The following is a 15,424-nucleotide window of genomic DNA, read 5'->3' on the forward strand; positions in this document are numbered from 1 at the left end:
GCAGCGCTATAGACAGTACTGTCGTTGAGGGCTGGAATGTTCTGTATGTGATCACAGAATAGAATTTACAGTGCAGAAGGAGGCCATTCGGCCCATCGAGTCTGCACCGGCTCCTGGAAAGAGCACCCAAGGTCAACACGTCCACCCTACCCCCATAACCCAGTAACCCCACCCAACACTAAGGGCAATTTTGGACACTAAGGGAAATTTATCATGGCCAATCCACCTAACCTGCACATCTTTGGACTGTGGGAGGACACCGGAGCACCCGGAGGAAACCCACGCACACACGGGGAGAATGTGCAGACTCCGCACAGACAGTGACCCAAGCTGGAATCGAACCTGGGACCCTGGAGCTGTGAAGCATTTGTGCTATCCACAATGCTACCGTGCTGCCCGGGGCTGGTTTAGCTCACAAGGCTAAATCACTGGCTTTTAAAGCAGACCAAGCAAGCCAGCAGCACGGTTCGATTCCCGTACCAGCCTCTCCGAACAGGCGCCGGAATGTGGCGACTAGGGGCTTTTCACAGTAACTTCATTGAAGCCTACTCGTGACAATAAGCGATTTTCATTTCATTTCATTTGTGATGTGAACGTATCCATGGGACCTCATATTTACCAAGTCTCTGGGTTTATCTGGTCCTTTACATTGTGAATTCCTGAGTATCCCTGATTGTTTTCTCAATGTGTTTGACTCCATCTCTGGAAAAACTCCACCAGCTCACCATCAATCCTCAGGCTCCAGGAATCCACTCCCGCTGCACAGATCACTTCCATGTGGGTTGATAAGCTGAGGGGTTTCTGAGGGAATGACAACAGTTGCCAGACCGGTTAATGTGGTGGCAGTAAATACTAACAATGCACCATAAGGAAGTCAAGAAGTAGAATGTGGGGAGGCCATGGATCAATGAGACTGAAATTTGGGCCAGTATCGAGTAGTTGGGCTCAATGGTTTGTTTTTGGGCAGTAAATTATATGGAGCAGTCATGTCTTCAGCTGCCAAGTCCCTAATTTCTGGAATTCCCTCCTTCAGCTTCTCCACCTCCCCACTTCTCTGCCTCCTCATCTTTCTGCCTCTCCATCTCTCTACTCTCCACCCATCCACCTCCCGACCTCTCTGTGGTGATATGCATAAAGCAATTCTGTATATAATATTATATAAGCCCTCCGACCAGAATGTGGTAGTGTAAGTCTACCATGCAGCTCTGTGCCTCTAAGCAGTTGGGAGTAAGTCATGTTGGTGGATAAATGTATTTTGCAGTAGCTCTATAATGGTTCGTTAGTACATAGAACATACAGTGCAGAAGGAGGCCATTCAGCCCATCGAGTCTGCACTGACCCACTTAAGCCCTCACTTCCACCCTATCCCCATAACCCAATAATCCCTCCTATCCTTTTTTTTGGTCACTAACGGCAATTTATCATGTCCAATTCATTTAACCTGAACATCTCTGGACTGTGGGAGGAAACCGAATCACCCGGAAGATACCCACGCAGACAAGGGGAGAACGTGCAGACTCCATGCAGGCAGTGACCCAGCAGGGAATTGAACCTGGGACCCTGGCGCTGTGAAGCCACAGTGCTAATCACTTGTGCTACCGTGCTGCCCACTAAATTTAGAGTATCCAATTCATTTTTTCCAATTAAGGGGCAATTTAACGTGGCCAATCCACCTACCTGCACATCTTTGGGTTGTGGGGGCGAAACCCATGCAAACACGGGGAGAATGTGCAAACTCCACACGGACAGTGACCCAGGGCCGGGATCGAACCTGGGACCTCGGTGCCGTGGTGCCCCAAAGTGTTTGTAGTTTGTTATTTATTTATTCCAGTTATCTTTACCACCCAGTTGTTTGAACTAGATGTTCTGTAGTGCATCATTCATATCGGCCAGTCTATAGAACATGATACTCTCTGCCTCCCTTCTTCTCTACCTCTCCACGCCTCCACCTCTTTAACTTTCTACCTCCCCACCTCACCAACCTTCCACCTTTCCTCCTCCCTCCCTTCAATCACTTCCTGAAAATGTACCTCTTTGACCAAGTTTTTGGTCATCTGCTCTAATGTCGCTGAGGTGGCTCGGAGTCAACTTTATTTTGATTATCGTCCTGTGCAGCGCCTTAGGGAGTTTTACTATATTAAAGCTGCTCCATAAATGCAAGTTGCTGCTGTTCTAGTTATTGTAAAAGGCCAATAATTTCTGTCTCGATAAAAGGTGAGGATAGGGACTCTTCAGCGGATTCGAAGATATTGAATATTATTGGAAAGTCAAGATGTGAGAAGGTCACTTCATGGTTAACTGTGTTAGGAGGATAAGGCTTGCACAGATACCAACTGGTGAAAGGCAAATTTAGGAATAGCGTCAGGAAGTTCACCATGGTGAACATGTGACTCCTGGATTCTCATCCGTAATCCATCCACATGTGACTCCTGATCCGCAGCAATGTGGTTGACTCTTAACTACCCCCTGAAGTGGCCCAGCGAGTTACCCAGTTGTCGAGAGTGAATTCACTACCACCTTTTCAAGGGCAGTTAGGGGCGGGCAATAAACAGTGACGACAAACGCTGGGAACGAGCGAAAGAACTCGGTTCGGCTTCACACTGAATTTGCTCAACACTGGGAATGGGATTTGGGCAGAGAAGCGAAGAGGAAGAGCCTGGGAGTTATTTAAGCGAGAGTTAGACACACTGCCAGGCAGCCAAAGCTCTTTCAAGGAGGACCAAATCAATTGCTTCATTTGTATTTATCTTGATGTTTGTGGTGACGACTGTCTGATCTTCAATCAGGGTGCAGCTGAATCAACGAGTGAATAATTTAGATGGCTTAACATCGGGATACTGAGTTGTGGTATTAGGATTTCCCAGTATATTGTTTGGAGGAAGCTCGGTATTCTGCTGGTGGTAGAGTGATTTTCCGAATGAAGTCTTCATATTTCACAATGCCATTGGGAGGAATGTTTGCTTCCCGCAAGAGGTCATCAACTGTAAGATTGATTTGCACAATTTAGTTCAACATTTATGTTTTGTCATTTTAACCTCTGTATGTATCATAATTGCAAACTACGTACAATCTCATTCATTGCAAAACCTTTGTTGATTTATTGAGACCAACTAATAATTCCCCCAATCCCCCCTCTGCTCCCGTTCCTCCGCTGATTCCCCCTCTTTTCCCAAAGGCACTGACTCTTGTGGAACATGAGAACACCACCTCAGCCTTACATATACTGAACGATAGAGCAACAACACAACCCTCTAGGAAAGCGAATTCCAAAGATTTTCAATCCTCTGAGTGAAGACATTTCTCTTGGTCCTCAGTGACCAATTAGTCTGTGCCTCACGTTTTAGATTCCCCAGCCGGGGGAAGCAATGTCTTCGTGGCTACCCTGTGAAGCTCTTCCTGAACGGCTTTGTATCGATTAGATCACCTTTCATTCTTCGAAACTCCAGAGAATATTCCCCCAATTTACTCCACCTCTCATCAGAGGACAAGCCTCTCCTCCCAGCGTTCAACCTAGTGAACCTGAATGTAGCCTAAAGGTCACTGACCGGTCCTCTGTTTGCCCACCCAAGTGGCTATTGTTTCAGGAGTGTGGTTGAAGGAGTAGGGACAGGGTAGCAGAAGACTGCTCTTCTCAGTGGAATCAGCAACTGGATAGGTGAAGTGAAGCGAATAGGTCAGCTTTTGGTAGTATTCGAACAATTGGGACAGGATATCATGGGTCCAATTCCCACTCTAGAGACCTGAGCACAGAATCCAGGCTGACATTAATTTGCAGGACTGAAGGAATGCTACACTGTTGGCAGTGCCATGTCTTGGTGGTGGTCGGAGCGGAGGAGAGGGGGGTGGGCGGGGGCGGCGGGATGACATTAAATAAGGCCCCATCTCCCCTCTTGGGTAAATGTATAAGATCCCACAATTGGATGAAGAGCTGGGGAGTTCGCCCCAGAGTTCTGGTCAATACCCATCCCTCAACTGACATCACTAAACCTTCATTGAATGGTTTGGTTGTGGGATCCTGCTGTGCACACCATGGCTGCTCCATTTCCTACAACAGCGAATGCACTTCAATCAGCATCTCATTGGCTGTAAAATGTGTTTGAAAGATGCTATTTAAATGTAACTTCCTGGAGGAGTTTGTATTGTAAACAAAAGTGTTATTTGTTGTGGTGGTTCCTCACCTTCCTCGTTGGTAAGTTTCTCTCCAAGTTGCGTCAGTTTGGTCCTCAACTCAGTCGCTGTTATGAAGCCTCTTTTCTGTTTGTCCGTCATCAACATGGCTTCCAGAATCTCTTTCTGTGGATCCTCTTGCTGCCTTTGTTGGTGGATGATGGCAAGGAATTTTGAAAAATCCAATTCGCCATTTCTTTCTGGTTACAAAAAGGCACCAGGTCAAAGGTCAGTAGCTTCCTTTCTCCCAAGCGCTAAGTGCATCCAGTCACTCAAGTGTGTGATTTCACTGCACTTACCTCTCTTTGATGTGGTCAATGTTTACAAACATTGGGGTTTCACCACTTAGGCCGCTGAATCATGAAAGGATATGAATGGATCAAAGCTGCTGACGGTTTTTTCTGAGCTGTCAATCACTCACCACTACTCCAAGCTATGAATGGCTTGCAGATAATGGATCAGTGGGAGCCAGGCTGGTCACAGCTGTTCGCCTTTCAGCAATGGACAGCTGGAGCTGCAAGGTAAGTATTACAGCTATATCTACATACAGTTGAGATCCTAGGACAGTATCACTGCCCCTGTCCGGACTTCTGTCTAGCTTTCATACAGGAGTCCCATTTCTGAGGGGGCGGGGTGTCTGTGTGTGTGTGTGGGGGGGGGGGTGGGTCAATGGTGGAGGTCACTTTAGTCAGGGGGCCCCTGTGTGGGGTCTTCCTAATACAGCTGTCCCTGTGGGGGGCGGCCTGCCGATTACCGGGATCCGTATGGGGCCCCCCTATTATAATGGTCCCGGGGGTCCCCTTATTACAAGGGTCCCTGGGGATGTTCCCCTATTACAGGGGTCCCTGTGGGGGCTCTCCCATTATAAGGGTCCCTGGGGCCCCGCTATTGCAGGAGTCTCTGGGAAGGTCCCCCTATTAAGGAACATAGGAATTAGGAGCAGAAATAGGCAATTTGGTCCTTGGAGCCTACTCTGCCATTCAATCAGATCATGGCTGATCGCTTCCTCGTCTGAAATCCACCTCCCTACCTGCTCCCCATATCCCTTTAACCCATTTAAAAAAATAAGAAACGTATCTATCTCCTTCTTGAAACCATTTAATGACTCAGTTTCCGCCACACTATGGGGCAGAGACTTCCACAGACTCACCACCCTCTGCGAGAAGTATTTCCTCCTCATCTCAGTTTTAAATTACCACCTCTCAACCTATATCTGTGGCCTCTTCTTCTACATTGCCCCACAAGGGGGAATATTTGGTTTACATTTATTTTATCAATTCCTTTTAGTAACATATATACCTTGATCAGAACCCGTCTCATCCTTCTAAACTGCAGCGAGAATAAGGCCAAACTGTTTAATCTCTCCTCACACGTCAACCCTTTCGTCCCCGGAATCAATCTGGTGAACCTCCGCTGAACTGGGGCTGGTTTAGCACACTGGGCTAATGAGCTGGCTTTTAAAGCAGACCAAGGCAGGCCAGCAGCGCGGTTCAATTCCCGTACCAGCCGCCCCGAACAGGTGCCAGAATGTGGTGACTAGGGGCTTTTCACAGTAACTTCATTTGAAGCCTACTCGTGACAATAAGTGATTTTCATTTCATTTTTTTCCAACTGCCTCCAATACGACCACATCCTTCCTCAAATAAGGGGACCAAAACTGGACACAATACTCCAAATGTAATCTCACAAACACCCTAAACAATTGCAACAGCACTTCTCTACTTTTATACTCCAGTCCTTTTGCAATAAATGCAAATTTCCATTTGCCTTTCTTACTACATTCTGTCCCTGCATACCGACTTTCTGCGATTCATGAACAAAGACACCCAGATCCCTCCGCATAGATGCATCTTGAATCTGCTTTCCATTTGGATAATAAATTTTCCTGTCTATGTTTTCAGCCAAAATGAATAACCGCAGGCTTTTCCACATTAAACTCCATCTGACAAATTTTGGCCCATTCTTCTAGTCTATCTATATCCGTCTGTAAACCCTTTATCTCCTCTTCACTGCCTGCTTTCCTGCATTAGTATAATCTGCAGATGTTGCTGTGTTACCCTCTGTCCCTGCTTGCAGATCATTTATATAGATTGCAAACAGTTGAGATCCCAGAACGGACCCCAGCGGCACCCCGCTAGTTAAAGTTTGCCAGCTAGGGGTCTCTGTGGAGGGGGTCCCCCTATTACAGCGATGCCTGGTGGGGGGCCCATATTACAGAGGTCTCTGTGGGGGGTCCCCCATGACATAGGTCCCTGGGGAGTCCCGCACATTACAGAGTGCCTTGTGGGGCTATTACAGGGGCCAGGCCGCATCACCCCCTTACTTGGAGGTGGGGGTCACCCAGGAAATCTGGGGGGTGGGGGGATGCTGAGCAGTTGGGGGGTGACCGGCCACAGGATCTCGCTACCAGGCCGTCCGCTCAGGATGCCAGCCTGAGGGGAGGATTCCCTCAGGAATCCCTCGTGTTCCGCGCCATGCATGAAGTTGCACGGCAAGGAATACAAAATTGCTTCTGGTTTACGCTCCCAGGGAGATCGTAGACAGCGTGTAATTCATCTTCTGCAGGAGAACGTGGACCGTGATTCTCTCAGCCCAACGCCAGGCCGGAGAGTCCCCGTGACCGGGCCACGCCACCCCGACGCCGGCACGTGATTCTCTGCAGAGCGAAGAATCGGCGCCATTGGCACCGGCGTGTTTGGCGCGGCGCTGGTCACTGGCCACTCTACGCGGCCGTCCCACCGATTCCCGGGCCGGGATGGGCCGAGCGGCCGTCAAGGAAACGCTGAGTCACGCCGGCGCCGTTCTAACCTGCTCTCAGCTGGCGGGACCTCAGCTTAGAAGGTTTGGGTGGTGGCCTGTGAGGGGGGGGGAGGGGGCGCCGACCCGGGGGGGGGGGGAGGCCTCCAATGCGGCCTGCAACGGCGTTTACGACGGCGTGGACACTCTGCCTCGGGATGAGAAAATCCCGCCCATATTCTCCCGAATGAAGAATCCAGCCGCAGGTCTCTACACATCAGCTCCTTCATCCACACTGCCCCGATTCCTGTTCCCAGGGCCCCACGCAAACACCCCATTGGCCAGGGTTCCCACATTCAAGGGCGATTGGTCGCGAGCCGGTGATGTGGTCCGTGGAACCCCCCCACTACCACACCTGGTCTCCCTCATAACACCCCAGACATTGTCACGGTCCGGGTCATTGGGAACCTTCCAATCAGACCCTACGTAGTAAGCACAGGTTGTTCCCACAACATTCAGACGTCTGTGTTAGGACCAAACGGGGGTCCCGTATCTGCAGTGCCGTCAGCTAGAGTAGGGGGGAGCTACTTTCTCAGTGATGGTCTTCGAACTCAGCACCTGGGCACCCCCTGAGAGAGGTGGGCACTGCTGAGGCCGGAAGTGAAAATGAAGGTGCACTCGGAGGGGCCAATCAGTTCTGGTCTCCATATTACAAAAAAGGGGACACTCCTGAAGGTACATGAAGGAGAAAGGACTAAAAATGTTGACAAATGTGAGGTTATCCATTTTGGTAGGAATAACAGCAAACGGGATTATTATTTAAACGATAAAATATTAAAGCATGCCGCTGTTCAGAGAGACCTGGGTGTGCTAGTGCATGAGTCACAGAAGGTTGGTTTACAAGTGCAACAGGTGATTAAGAAGGCAAATGGAATTTTGTCCTTCATTGCTAGAGGGATGGAGTTTAAGACTAGGGAGGTTATGTTGCAATTGTATAAGGTGTTAGTGCGGCCACACCTGGAGTATTGTGTTCAGTTTTGGTCTCCTTACTTGAGAAAGGACGTACTGGCGCTGGAGGGTGTGCAGAGGAGATTCACTAGGTTAATCCCAGAGCTGAAGGGGTTGGATTATGAGGAGAGGTTGAGTAGACTGGGACTGTACTAGTTGGAATTTAGAAGGATGAGGGGGGATCTTATAGAAACATTTAAAATTATGAAGGGAATAGATAGGATAGATGCGGGCAGGTTGTTTCCACTGGCGGGTGACAGCAGAACTAGGGGGCATAGCCTCAAAATAAGGGGAAGTAGATTTAGAACTGAGTTTAGGAGGAACTTCTTCACCCAAAGGGTTGTGAATCTATGGAATTCCTTGCCCAGTGAAGCAGTTGAGGCTCCTTCATTAAATGTTTTTAAGGTAAAGATAGATAGTTTTTTGAAGAATAAAGGGATTAAGGGTTATGGTGTTCGGGCCGGAAAGTGGAGCTGAGTCCACAAAAGATCAGCCATGATCTAATTGAATGGCGGAGCAGGCTCGAGGGGCCAGATGGCCTACTCCTGCTCCTAGTTCTTATGTTCTTATGTTCTTATGTTCTTATGTAAAAGGTTATGCTGATGGGGTTAGGCGAAGAGGGGTGGCAGGAGGCTCGGAGGGAGCACAGAGCAGTGGGGCCGAATGGTCTGTTTCTGAGCTGTAAAATTCGATGTAACCGTTGCTTTTACCTATTTTGTGATGCAGCAGGTGTCTCTCCACCTCTCCCGGTGTGGGATTGGTGCCCAGGCATCGCATCACCGTGATCAGGTCTCCAGCGGAAATCTTGCCTTTGCGAGTCTTGTCATACAGCGAGAAGCACTCTTTGAATTCTGAAGGAAGAAGATTAGACAATGCCACACCACACTCTGTCGCATCAGTGTCAATAACTTGGGAATGTTTTCCCGTACGCCAGAATCACTGTCATCATCATAGCGGAGCATTTTACAAAATGCTGCGTATTATCCTGCTGTCGAGGTGAGTTGTGTTTCACGGAGCTGCCTTTTTAAATATCAATGTCAGAGTTCCATAAATCCCGGGGTCATTTAGAGCTTAATTGCTGCAGGTGAGCGAATATTTGCAGATTTACAATTGCAACTTAGGTGAAACCAACATGAAATTACTGACTTTCTTTTGCATTTAAAAAAAATTGGGGGGGTGGGTAATTTGCAATGTGGCTGATGTAAAATGTGTATTCTGATGAATTGAGGGGTTATAAAGATACGCTTTGACGCCAGGTTAAATCCTTACCTGTGTGGATATCCCCTCTGGTTTGTTCCCCTCCTCTCCTAAATTGTTGTGTCCTGCTAAGCTATGATTCTGTACACCCTTATAGATCCAAACCAATTCCCACAGCTCCCCCCTGACTGCAATCAGCCACTCTGTAAAGACCAGGATCGGATTGGGCCCCTCCCTGCATTCATTTTGAATCCTCTTGTGTCTCTGAGTGATGAGAGGCCTTTTTCTGAATGTGAAAGATGCAGTTCTTCCGTCAACCCTAACCTCCATCGATTTCCCAATTCAGACTTGCAGCTGCCAGGGTGGATCAAGTGTAATGTGTTAAATAATAAATGACCTCTTGACGGTTATCAAAGACTGTGGAACAAAGCATAGCCCGGAACACCTGATATGGGATTGAGCGACAAAGCTACCCTATGCTCAAACTGATTAAGTGTGTCTGGAATTAATAGTTTACATTACTCTGAGGGTGCGTCTCTAAGAAATATGATCAATGTATTATGTTTGATCCTTTTATTGTGTGTGTTCGTCCCTTTTTTTCCCCATCAGCGTTTGTCCTGAAACTTCTGGATATTACTGGGGATTTTCGTTCTAAAGAGCCTGTGGTACTTTTGCAAAGTTACCAATTTTCATGTGGATTAAGGCTTTTGTTGAGGCGGCGTTGATCGCAGAACATGTCTGCTACACAAGTCTTTGTAGTCATTAGGGGAGCACCCTTATAGGACACAGATGGAAAGATTTCTTTTCTCTTTGAGAACTTTCTCTTTGAGAACTTTGAGAACTTTCTGCCTCCGAAGGCAGTGTAATTTAAAAAAAAATACATTTATAGTACCTGATTAATTTTTTCCAATTACGGGGCAATTTTTAGCAAGGCCAATCTACCTACCCTGCACATCTTTGGGTTGTGGGGGTGAAACCCACGCAGACACGGGGAGAATGTGCAAACTCCACACGGACAGTGACCCAGAGCCAGGATCGAACCTGGGACCTCGGCGCCGTGAGGCAGCACTGCTAACCACTGTGCCACTGTGCTGCCCTTAATATTAAATAATCTTTGTTGTCAAAAGTAGGTTTACATTAAAACTGCAATGAAGTCACTGTGAAAATCCCCTAGTCGCCACATTCCGGTGCCTGTTTGGGTTCACGGAGGGAGAATTCAGACTGTCCAATTCACCTAACAGCACGTCTTTCGGGACTTGTGGGAGGAAACCGGAGCACCCGGAGGAAACCCACGCAGACACGAGGAAAATTTGCAGGCTCCGCACAGACAGTGACCCAAGCTGGGAATCGAACCCGGGACCCTGCTGCTGTGAAGCAACAGTGCTAACCACTGTGTCCCCATGCCGCATCAAGTGTACATGATGCTGATGTAATAGTGATGTCGGATCACATGGCTGAGTAGCGAGACCTTGAAGAGAGCAAAAGCTCTCACCTTGTGCAGAGGTCCAAATGTACCTGCTGTATAAAGGCTGACTGGGACAATCCCCAAACTCAGTTTAAATACCTACCACACAACAAAACAGCCACGGCATTCCCTTCGCACATTTACAATAACACTGAATCCCAGGAGTGTGGGAACATTGATACAAATCATGCAAAACAAAAAGTAGCAGCCAGGATTGGGATCGTAAATTCCCGCCAAAATTCAATGGGCGTTTTGCTGGGTCGCCTTCAATGAGGGGGTGGGGGGAGGGAGGGGGCTGGAAGATTCCGGCCCCTGTTTGTCACTGAATGTAGGGGTTGAGCACAGGGCTTTGAAAGCAGACCAAGGCAGGCCAGCAGCGCGGTTTAATTCCCGTACCAGCCTCCCCAAACAGGCGCCGGAATGTGGCGACTAGGGGCTTTTCACAGTAACTTCATTTGAAGCCTACTTGCGACAATAAGCGATTTTCATTTCATTTCATTTTCTTTTTTTTATAATAAATAATTTTTATTGAAATTTTTGAAAAATGTATAACAACAAAACAATAATAATAACAATAATAAACACCCCCCTGGACACGTAACAGCGCATATAACGAGCCACCCCACCCCCCCCCAACCCGATGAACAACAAAATAAATTAAAAATAAATTAAATTAACATAAACAATACCCCCCTAAACCCCCCCCCCCCCAGGTTGCTGCTGCTGCTGACCTAGTTCCCTATCGTTGAGCCAGAAAGTCGAGGAAAGGCTGCCACCTCCTAAAGAACCCTTGTACCGACCCCCTCAGGGCAAATTTGACCTTCTCCAGCTTAATGAATCCCGCCATGTCATTAATCCAGGTCTCCATTCTTGGGGGTCTCGCATCTTTCCATTGCAACAAGATCCTCCGCCGGGCTACTAGGGACGCAAAGGCCAAAACATCGGCCTCTTTCGCCTCCTGCACTCCCGGCTCCTCCCCAACCCCAAATAGCGCGAGTCCCCAGCCTGGCTTGACCCTGGACCCTACCACCCACGCCACCGTCCTCGCCACCCCCTGCCCATTTCATTTCATTTTCAACAACATCAATTTGCATTTCTCTAACAGCTTCAACACTGGAGATATTAAAATTGTTGACCAACAATAGAGGAACAAATGAGGGAGAGAGCTGGAGAGATGGAAAGGTTTAGGAAGGGAATTCCAAAGCTCAGGGCATTGTCAGCTGAAGCTACAGCCCCCAATGGTGGAGTGATTAAAATTCAGAATTCCGAGGCAGAGTTGCAGACTCCATTGACAAGGACAGTCTGGAGGAGGATCTGTAGCTGACAGAGGCAGCAATGCTGCTGTTAAATACCAAAGCTGCAGTTGAAGGGTCTGGCATATGCTGGGTTAAAGTGAGACTGAGTACAATACCACCCAGACAGTGATGGAAGGGGGCAAATGATCGGAGCCTAAACTTAGTGCGATGGTGGCCAAAGACTAATGAGTTTGTTGTGAATCAGTTCATTTCTTTCTTTTTATCTGTTAAATTTAGCCCTTTCAATTATTCAGTCCTGATAGATGCTGATAGAAGAGTTTTGTTTCATATTTCTAATATTTATAAATATATATTTTTAACTTTTCTAATTAAGGAGCAATTTAGCGTGGCCAATCCACCTCCCCTGCACATCTTTGGGTTGTAGGGGTGAGACCCATGCAGACACGGGGAGAATGTGCAAACTCCACACAGACACAGACCCGGATCCGAGATCGAACCCGGGTCCTTAGCGCCATGAGGCAGCAGTGCTAACCACTGCGCCACTGTGCCACCTTCTGATACAATAAAGGTTGCATGAATTCTTCAGACGAAGCTAAAGTCTCATCAACGCCATGTCTTACTATCACATTATCAGCAATAGTTCCTACAGCATAAAGTAGGGTGCTGACCCAGTCTTTCTGGCCTGTTTTGTGTAAACGCAAAGCAGTTCTGTACTTTGTGAACCATCTTCCCCAGTTGTGCCACTTCTGGTCTTGTTGATGGCCTTCTGGACTCTGAAATGGTTCTGGGAGTGGTAGGGCGGATTCCAAGCTCCTGCTGAGCTCTGGAATTATTCCTGAATTTGATCTTGTTTCTCCGCCGCTGCCTGTCATTTCAGGCCTGTGTTTGGTCTCCGGGTGCGTGACACAGCTTGCCTTTACTGCTTCCATGATATTCTGAGGTTTTGGTGGGTCTTGGAATTTTTCTTTTGTCCTTCCTTCTTTCCTCGCCTTCAGGATCTCTCTTATTACTCAGTCATGAGATCTGACATTATTGTTACATCAGCATCGTGTGTGCTTCTGATGTTAACCCTTTACTGCACCGTGGCGAGGCGGGCCAAACTGTTTTTATGCTCTCTCTCCTGCTTTCTACTGCACACAACAGCTCCTGGTCAGCATATCAGCAGAGCAGCCATGAGAAAGGTTGAGGGTTCCCAGGCCTGCGGAAGTGGATTTAGGGTGGGAGTCAGGAGCAAATGCAGAAAGTTAGCTGTCAACTCGGCTCACGGGAGGGCAGCACGGTGGGGGAGTGGGTTAGCCCTGCTGCCTCACAGCGCCAAGGTCCAGGTTCGATCCCGGCTCTGGGTCACTGTCCGTGTGGAGTTTGCACATTCTCCCCGTGTTTGCGTGCGTTTTGTCCCCACAACCCAAAGATATGCAGGGTAGGTGGATTGGCCACGCTAAACTGCCCCTTAATTGGAAAAATGAATTGGGTACTCTTAATTTATATTTAAAAAAACTCGGCTCACGGGAGCACCCACCCCATGCTTGTCAGAGGAGGGGGTCGAAGCAACATGGGAACGCATCAGACAGCCACGCGTAAATGGTCGAGGCATTAATTGAAGGGGTAAGAAAGGAAAGTGGAGTTCAGTCAAAAGATCGGCCATCATCTTGTGGATGGCCAAAGAAGCTTGAGCAGCCAAATCAGTGACTCTTGCTCCTCTGAAAGCTTTAAGTTCCTGGGGGTCACCATCACCAACAGTCTGTCCTGGTCCACTCACGTTGATGCAACAGTGAAGAAAGCCCAACAACTTCTCTACTTCCTACGGAAGCTAAAGAAATTCGGCATGTCTGCATAGACTCGCACAGACTTATACAGATGTGCGATAGAGAGCATCCTATCCGGCTGCATCACAGGTTGGTATGGCAACTGCTCGGCCCAAGATCGCAAGAAACTGCAGAGTATGGTGAACTCAGCCCAACGCATCACACAAGCTTGCCACCCCCACAATGATTCTGTCCACACCTCCCGCTGCCTCAGGAAGGCAGACAGCATTGTCAGAGACCCCTCCCACCCAGGCGTTGCCTTCTTCCAAACCCTTCCATCAGGCAGAAGGTACAGAAGTCTGAAGACCCGCACATCCAGACATAGGAACAGCTTTTCCCCACAGCTACTAGACTCCTCAATGACTCCCCCTCGGACTGATCTGTTCCCTGCAAGAACACTATTCACGACGCCCTATGCTGCTCTTGCTCATGTATTTGCTTTGTTTGGCCCCTTGTTCCGCACTGTAACCAATCACTGTTTGTCGATGCATTTTGTCGATTATTCTTTTTGTCTACTTTGTATGTTCCCTCGGCCTCAGAAAAATACTTTTCACTGTATTTCGGTGCATGTGGCAATCAATCAATCAATCCATTAACCCTACGCTCTGATCAAATCCCCCAGCTGCACACATTGGAGCAATTGACGTTGAGGAGGAAGTAGGGGAGAAATCAGGATTCGGGGCTGAAGGAAGCAAGTTGAATCGGTTTTGTAAAGGTAGGGTTATAAGATGGTGGAGGAGTTTGAAGAGAGTGTGTGAGGGCCATGGTGGCGGGAGGCTCTGTGGGAAAGGAGTAAAGAATGGCGGCCCGGTCACAACAGGAGAACAGTTTACATAGCACGGACTCCAATAACAAATAAGTAACCAAGCATATCTAAGGATTATACTCACCGTGGATTTCATCCTGTGTGAGATATTTCGCCTGTATTTGGAACAAGAGGAAATTACTGCATTGTAGTTTCCACAAATAATTATTTTGAAAGTACTGCGATGCTCCTGTTTTTTTTTTACCATGTTTTTCTGTTGCTATCTTCCTGTTTTCTTCTTTTTTAACAATGTGTTTGTCTCTCTCGTTGCAATCCAGAACTGCTTGACTTCCTCTCCATCTATCTGATTATAGTCTAAAGTCCACCAATCCACAATGAGTATTGCTCAATGGATGCAATAAATACCCCGGTCACTATGGTAACAGAATCAGACTTCCCACAGGGTCAGATTCCAGCTCGCAGCTGTTAATCCATCTGACCCCCCCCTCCCCCCCACCCACACACACACATAAACAGACACAAACACACGCACACAGACCAACACAGACACACCCAAAGACACACACAGATACACACCCACCCACCCACCCACCCCGACATACACAGACACAAACACACGCACATAGACCAACACAGCCACAGACCAACACAGACATACACGCAGACACATACACACACCCACAAACAAATACAGGCACAAAAACACACATACACACACACAGGCCAACACAGACACACTTGCAGACACACACACACAAACACAAACAAATACAGACACAAAAACACACATACACACACACAGGCCAACACAAACACACACATACAGACACACACACTCAGACCATTACAGACACACACGCAGACATACACACATGGACACACACACCACAGACATAAACAAACACACACAGACAGACACAAAAACATGCATACACACACAGACCAACACAGACGCACACACACAAACCAATACACAGACACACACCTCCACACACAGACACCCACACGCACGCAGACACTACAA

The 15,424-nt window shown here is 47.9% G+C and overlaps 1 protein-coding gene across 1 annotated transcript; it reads right to left on the minus strand.

Moving 5' to 3' along the window:
• Nucleotides 1–1,777: 1,777 nt before the first annotated feature.
• LOC119975231 (calmodulin-like protein 4) lies at nucleotides 1,778–14,759 on the minus strand. Its single transcript, XM_038814889.1, has 5 exons — nucleotides 14,645–14,759; nucleotides 14,525–14,555; nucleotides 8,622–8,762; nucleotides 4,179–4,367; nucleotides 1,778–2,981 (listed from the first exon to the last, which is right to left on the minus strand). Exons 1-5 carry the CDS (start codon nucleotides 14,645–14,647, stop codon nucleotides 2,851–2,853), a joined length of 495 nt encoding a protein of 164 aa, XP_038670817.1. The 5' UTR covers nucleotides 14,648–14,759; the 3' UTR covers nucleotides 1,778–2,850.
• Between the last annotated feature and the right edge of the window lie 665 nt (nucleotides 14,760–15,424).

Source organism: Scyliorhinus canicula, chromosome 12, assembly GCF_902713615.1.
Source record: "Scyliorhinus canicula chromosome 12, sScyCan1.1, whole genome shotgun sequence".
NCBI classification, from domain to species: domain Eukaryota; kingdom Metazoa; phylum Chordata; class Chondrichthyes; order Carcharhiniformes; family Scyliorhinidae; genus Scyliorhinus; species Scyliorhinus canicula.